The sequence below is a fragment of the Salvelinus namaycush genome, chromosome 10 (genome assembly GCF_016432855.1).
Source record: "Salvelinus namaycush isolate Seneca chromosome 10, SaNama_1.0, whole genome shotgun sequence".
Classification (NCBI taxonomy): domain Eukaryota; kingdom Metazoa; phylum Chordata; class Actinopteri; order Salmoniformes; family Salmonidae; genus Salvelinus; species Salvelinus namaycush.
Window position 1 is genome coordinate 29,249,382 of NC_052316.1, and position 7,268 is coordinate 29,256,649.

Below are 7,268 nucleotides of genomic sequence, written 5' to 3' on the forward strand. Positions count from 1 at the left end.
TCTCACATTTATTTTAGACTAACATTTAGTTTTCAACAGAGGAGATTTATATAAACCTTGCAGTATGTCTCTCCAACATTTACAACATTGTTTCAATATTCAATTTTGATCTCCAACTGTCCCATAGTAATGAACGTGTCGGGAGTCGGAACGAGACCGACAGGCAAACAGCGTTTCTCAGCCAGTCGAAATCATGAATTGCTGGCATAATTTGTTATGGATATATACAAAGAAATATCAATTGAAACAAGGTAAAACCAAATGAAGTGCAGCTAGTTTGCAGTCTTTCCAGCTTCAGTTTGAAGTGATTGCGTTAGCTGTGTTGTTGGCTAGCTCCTCTCAACAACTGTATCCTGATGAGTGAGCAAATGTTATATGCCAGGAGAAATTGCGCCTCACTAGCTCATTGTTATGGATGTATCCAAATAAATGTCACTAGAAAACAGCTTAAACAAATGCAAATGCAGCTACTTGCTGTTATTCTGGCTGCACTTTTTGATGTGACTGTAAGTTAGCCGTAGTTTGCTAGCTAGCAAGCAAGGGATAATAACGTTGCTAGCCAGTATGGCAATGGAATATTTAGAAGGAACGACTGTGTCGCACCCATAGATACAGAACAGAAAGTCTGAACGACTGGGTCTCTAGCAACCGAACCGATAGAACGAACAACCAGCCAGCTTGGGTAGCAACCCTAGATTTGGGACAATATCTTGTGGAAGGATGAAATAGTATGAATACATTTATCAAAATAATGTTTTTAATGAAAATAGGTCAATCATTATTTGAATATGTTGCTAACCCGTTGTATAAAAGTGATAATGCCCGAGAAGCTGGTATTAGGGGATATATTGGCACGGTTTGCCGACCCTCGACTTTGTCTCTGGCCTAGCAACACCCGTGCCAATATATCCTCCAAACACTGGCTTCACGGCATTATCACTTAAGTGTGCGTATATGTATCTGCGGCTGCAGATGTGTGTGTTCTTCAGACAGAGTTCCGTTGGCAGTGTGTGTACTGCGTTTTGAGTAAGTCCTGGTAGATCTTGGAGCGGAGGAATCGTGGGTAAGAGTCTTTCTCCATGAGGCTGTGGACCCTTGACTGGACCTCGTTCAGACTGGAAGGAGTGGGCTCCTCAAGGCTCTGTCTCGTCACCTCCCGTGTACGGAAGTCTATGTTTACCTACAGGGACCAAGGGAGTGCAAAATAAACATTAGATATCTGAATCATCTAAGTGTGTCAATGTTCTATGGAAGACAGTATCAAAATTACTTTTATTCCATATAATCAAAGTACGTGTATTCATGTGCATTTATCTGACACATAGTAACTCCAGATTAAAAACAAACACAACCCTTAGCATTGATATTTAAAGTAACCGTCCAGGGAAAACTAACTTTTAAAAGTTAATATTCTGTTAACTAGGACCCAAATGATGTTGATGACTCATCCTATACTCGTTTTTGTGGCCAAAGCGTAAATTGGAGAGAAAAGAAAGATGCTAAAAAAAATGCTTGCTATTTCCTGATAGAACATGATGTCATGTTGGCTCATTGGCTGAGCTGGCCAATCAGCGGTCTACTCGCAGTTTGTTGATAGTATGACTATGTGTTAATAAGCAATTGCCTGCTAAAATTACAGTTAGCGTTATGTTTAGAAAAAGGGGTAGTTAGTTAAAATGTTGCTGACAGTTATTGAACATTTACATTTGAGTCATTTAGTAGATGCTCTTATCCAGAGCGACTGCATATATTTTCATCATGGGAATTGAACCCACAATCGTGGTGTTACAAGTGCCATGTTCTACCAACTGAGCCATCTACTGAACATCTACAACAGCTGAACATCTACAAACCATCTACAAGCCATCTACTTGGGACTATTCCAATAAAGTGTTATCTACTTTATTACCGTGTTTTGTAAGGAAAACTATTTTACTCATATTGAAATTAATTAGGTCATATTTCATAGAAATCTGGAAACACTGCACAGTCACATTAAAACAGACAAAATGCGTATTTTGCATCATTAGCTGGTTGATCCAACACAAACTTCTCTGGGAGCCTTGACATCGATAAACTCATTGTAGATCTTGTTGGCTTTGGTCACCAGTTTAGCAGGAGTCTTGATTTTTTTATATTCCTCGCAGGCCATCCAGAACTCAATGTTCTCATCGCTGAACTCCGTCTTGAGAAAAGCCCGGAAGGCAGCCAGGCCATCTACGACACAAAACATCCGTCAGCCAGTTAGAGGGGCTAATGGACAGCAAGTGTGTGTGTGTCTGTGCGAGAGAGAGAGTGTGTGTCTCTTTACAAAGATCTATATCGTATCCCAGCTCCTATTTCTGAACATGGGCCAGTGTTTTTGGAACTGATGTGTTTTTTTCCACAGAGAGCACCTGTAGTTCCATTGATGCACATAATAACAGGGTTGATTATCATGCATTGATATTGTCTGAGATGAGGAGTGTGCTTTCATTCTCAGCACATTAAACAGCCCTGCGACTAGAACACAAAAATGTGTCCCACAACCTTCCAATTAACTTTTTGTCTTCATCAATCAAAGATGAGATCAATTTGTCTGACATCAATGATAACATGGAGGGAGGTCTTGTTTTACAATCGGCCGTGTCTTGTTGACATGTTTTCTCCATCCTCCCTCACTTGCTATTTTCTCTTGCCTGTATTTGCTTAACATTTGCCCAGCAGGAGCAGCAGGAGAGTAGTTGATCAGGCCCAATCACCAACATTAGCTACACACTCTTACTAAACAATGGTTCTAGGAAGATCACCAGAAGGACACTGTGACTGCATGTAGCCTTGTCAACAGACATTGTTAAAAATAAAAATAGATCCCTGAGGCATTGAACCTTTCTTGAAGGAAGATTTTCTCTCGCTGCTTTATTTTTAAATCAGCCTATTTAGGAATACTCTATGATGTTGTCATGACGTTGCCTGCTTGGGTATAGCAAACCCCATCCCCCTCTCCCTGCCTCTCCCTTTCCTCCTTCAACCCATGCTGTGATTACAGAGAGACCTCGTAAATTCCTGAGAATCTCCTCATGGCCGAACAGTATTAGAGAGAGGGTAAACTTTCAAGACAAAGGAATTTTCTTCCACCTCACAGAACTTGAGGTACGAACGGATTTCATGTTCCGGAGGAGGTATGGAAGATCGGTGAAGAGTCCAGCTATTAACATGTCCGTTTGTCCCCATGTGGGAAACTCATGAGAGACTGTGGGACTGCATTACCATACCGCTGTTTATATAATAACCTCAGATATGAGGTTTACATCTGTTTGTTGTATAAAATGAATGAGTGAGTAAGATACTGTTTGTATAATTGTGTAATATGATTTTGGACTGTTTAATGAAGAAAAATACAAATCCCGTTTGATTTGAACTAAACCTGAGGACCCGCCCCTGAGCCAGTTGGGTCAGACACCCTGGGACAGCCCCTCTCTGCTATCCGAATAAAAGAGAAATTGAGAAATTATCATTAGACCATGTTTTTCTCCATAGGGGGAGAACGAAGGTTAAGTACCATTGCTGAATCTTTAACCATACCACGTGGTTAAACTCTTAGACGAATAAGAACAAGTCTTTGATATTGACTACTAGTCTGCAGCTAGGAATTCGGTATCATTGAACGCGAAGAAAGACAACCGCCGAAACATCCATTCTATAACGAATGTCACTCTGAACTATCCACAATAACCGAGACAGAAGGAACTCCAACCAAAACTAACTTCTCTCCAACGATCAAGACAACACATCGAGCGTAAATATATATATATTGATTGCAGTTGTTCGTGAATGAGTGAGCGTTCATGTGTAAGGATTAGCATGTCAATTGTTATAATTATGGACTCTGTAGTGACTTCTTAGTCGAACCACAATTTTCCCTTTGTCTAACAAGCCGCCATGCCGGTTCAGCCCACTAGGGCATATTTCTCCCATCATTTCATGTAACCATTTTTAAGTTTGTTTGTTTGTTTATGCATTTCTGTGAATTACTTAGTTAGTAATAAATAAATGATTTAAGACAATTGATGTATGGATGACTCATAGTGAAGACTGGGTTCGTGCAGATAACCAACAATTTACGACGTTTGGAATGAGACTAACGTGAGGTAAAATAAATAAATCATTAATCAGAAGACTATTGATCAGATATGAAAATATCTGAAAGGTTATATTGGGAAATTATAACTTTGTAATCTGACTACTTTCCCTGGTGCTCCCAAATTCATAGTTAATTAGTTACGTTACAACTCAGCTGATCGCGTAATCCCTAATTACAGGAATCTTTGATAAAAACTATAAGTCTTCAATTTAATGATAGCAAAGACACGCCAATGTGTTAATGAAGCCAAGGCCTTCTAATGTGTGAATGTAGGTCAGTGTAAATTTCGAACCCTGAAAGGATTTTCGATTTTCTTTAAATAATGCTTACATACACGTAAATGTTATAATTAAATATTGAAAAACATATACATGAATGTTGAATAGAGACTTATTTAGTTCAGCAGAAAATGGACTCCCATAGAAATGAGAAGCAGTCACAAACCACATCATCACAGATAGGTAGCCTAAGGTACCCAGCCAGAAGCAAAGGGCAACCAGATAAATAGGATTAGCTGTGATACAAATGGGCTGTGGTTATATGATCGGCCGGGTGAATGTGATAACTGTGTTCTCCTGTTAGATCCAATAAGTGCTAAATCAGGAGGTGAGGACAGAGCCAATGTGGCCAAGGCATGGGAACAAATAGAACTGCTTCTGTTCCTCTTATGCGATTATAAAGTTGTGTGTGTGCGTGCGTCTTGATTCACTCCTTTATGTTCAGTGAAGCCGGATACTAAAGTCTGTCTCTTTGTCCCCTTGTGTCTGAAGATAATATTTGTCATTTGAAGATAATATTTGCACCTGCACACACTGTACACAGCCCATCTGTAAATAGCCCACCCAACTACCTCATCCCCATATTGTTATTTATTTTTTGCTCCTTTGCACCCCAGTATCTCTACTTGCACATTCATCTTCTGCACATCTATCACTCCAGTGTTTAATTGCTAAATTGTAATTATTTTGCCACTATGGCTTATTTATTGCCTTACCTCCCTAATCTTACTACATTTGCACACACTGTATATAGACTTTTCTATTGTGTTATTGACTGTACATTTGTTTATCCCATGTGTAACTCTGTGTTGTTGTGTCGCACTGCTTTGCTTTATCTTGGCCAGGTCACAGTTGTAAATGAGAACTTGTTCTCAACTGGCCTACCTGGTGAAATAAAGGTGAAATAAAGGTGAAATAAAAATAAAAATATTTTTAGGAACAAGTAGAACCAGAACCTAGAGTTTCAAGCAGATAGATTCATAAGAAATTAATTTGTGGATGTGACTTCAAACCATGATTCAAGTTCACACCAATTTGCCTATGTTATACAAACTACACCACCTGTTAAACAGTTGGCAGTGGGGTCTACAGTATACAGTATACTTTGCTTGATTAACTCATTACTGACAAATACTAACATGAGACATGCACACATGCAATGTTTATGCAAATGTACATTAACATTTAACAGTACCATATGACTTGATTTGTGTGTACATGTTTATATCTCTAGTTTGGACAACATATTATATAATTACTTTATTGACCTATTAGGCATCCTAACAAAGGAACAGCACAATAAGACAACAGAAAATGTAAGACATTTAGTTTGCTTTCAGGAACACTGGAGGAACAAAGCCTGACATAATGATTATGAAGCCAGAATCAGTCAGAGGTTTAGAGGTAAACTTTTTCTAGTGCAAAACCTGCCCTGTGCATTGCACAGCACAACATCCAGGTTCTGGTTTCGGCAGGAACAACTAGTAATATTCAAAAGCAGCTAGGTGGTGTTCATTGATGAACTACAAAATCAAAACAAATATAATACAACTAAAGTCTTCTGTGCAATGTAATTTCCGACTCCCTGTGGAGAGCCTAGTTTTTACAGCTATTTCTGTGTGTACATGTGTGTGTGTGCACGTGAACATCTGCATGTGTTTGCATGTGTGTATTTGCACGTGAACATGTGTTTGTATGTGTGTAATTGTGTAATCCACAGAGAAGGTCACAACCAAGAGAGTGTCTCATTGTGTGTTGTGGAGTCCTACACATAAATAACCAGACAGACAGGGGGTGTTAAATAAGAAGGGTTTAGCGGGAGAGAAATGGGCTGATTTGGGAAGACATCCTCAGATAGGGAACAGATAAACAATCCTCTTGTCAAATGAAATACATAGGCAAGCATTTTGTCAAAGGGACAAACAGAAAGAGTACAGAATGAGACGGAGGAGAAAATGTAATCAGTACAGTTGCCTGGTTTGCTTCGAACAGTTCGCTAACAATGACATGGACTCCCAGTTGTTTTTTGCGGGGTTGGTTGATAAAAGGTGAAATATTTATATCTAACTCTAAAGAGAAGGATCGACTGTTACTTTTTAATATAAAAGGGACTATCAGTAAAATTTTACTTACACTTGTGCGATAGAAGAACATCGAAGGAATCTGCCCATCGAATGACCTCGTCTTTTGTCAGCCTGAAGGAAAGACAGAGATACTGAGACGTCTGTTTTTAAATGTGTATGCAAATATGCAGTTGAAGGTTTTCAACACACAGATATTCACCGTTTCAAAGGTTGGTTTTAAAAGACCCTACACCATCTATTGTTTAGTAGTCCTATTACATATCCCTCGTTTTGGGAGAAATCATATCTGAATACTATATGAATGGGAGAGACTGGTACCATGCAATCGGATATAAAGGTCTACTTACTTTAGGCATCTGGTGGTCCTATCTTGGGCAGGGGGCAGGAACTCAGTGAAGTCGGTGTAGGAGTCAGACTTATTGGACAGGCAGGCTAGTCTGGTCTTCATGGTTCTGCTCAAATGACGGGAAGAATAGAATACAAGCATGTACAGTACATTTCTGAATATTGATCACATAACATCAAAACACATGATATCAGATGCAGATCACATTGATTGTCTTCTGATGTATACATTTCTCTTCACAGCTTCTTTCTACAGTAGCTAACTAAAGACTGGGCTATTTCCATGCACACATACAGCTTGCAGCTCTGAGCATAGTCTTCTCAGAAAATGCTCGGATCCAACTGAGCTACACGGTTGTCCTGTGTGGCTCAGTTGGTAGAGCATGGTGCTTGCAACGCCAGGGTTGTGGGTGCAATTCACATGGGGGACCAGTAGGA

The 7,268-nt window shown here is 39.5% G+C and overlaps 1 protein-coding gene across 1 annotated transcript; it reads right to left on the minus strand.

Annotated features, from left to right (window-relative positions):
• Positions 1-985: 985 nt before the first annotated feature.
• On the minus strand, positions 986-6,933 carry rgs8 (regulator of G protein signaling 8). Its single transcript, XM_039001958.1, has 4 exons — positions 6,833-6,933; positions 6,535-6,596; positions 2,051-2,217; positions 986-1,180 (listed from the first exon to the last, which is right to left on the minus strand). The coding sequence occupies exons 1-4, from the start codon at positions 6,931-6,933 to the stop codon at positions 986-988; spliced, it is 525 nt and encodes a 174-aa protein (XP_038857886.1).
• Positions 6,934-7,268: the final 335 nt, after the last annotated feature.

Excerpts from the sequence above, each read along its gene's own strand:
- rgs8 (XM_039001958.1), bottom strand. The coding sequence starts at position 6,933 with ATGAAGACCAGACTAGCCTGCCTGTCCAATAAGTCTGACTCCTACACC. Across the intron at positions 6,597-6,832 it reads AGGACCACCAGATGCCTAAA|GCTGACAAAAGACGAGGTCA; the intron begins GTAAGTAGACCT and ends TCTTTCCTTCAG. Across the intron at positions 2,218-6,534 it reads TGTTCTTCTATCGCACAAGT|ATGGCCTGGCTGCCTTCCGG; the intron begins GTAAGTAAAATT and ends TTTGTGTCGTAG.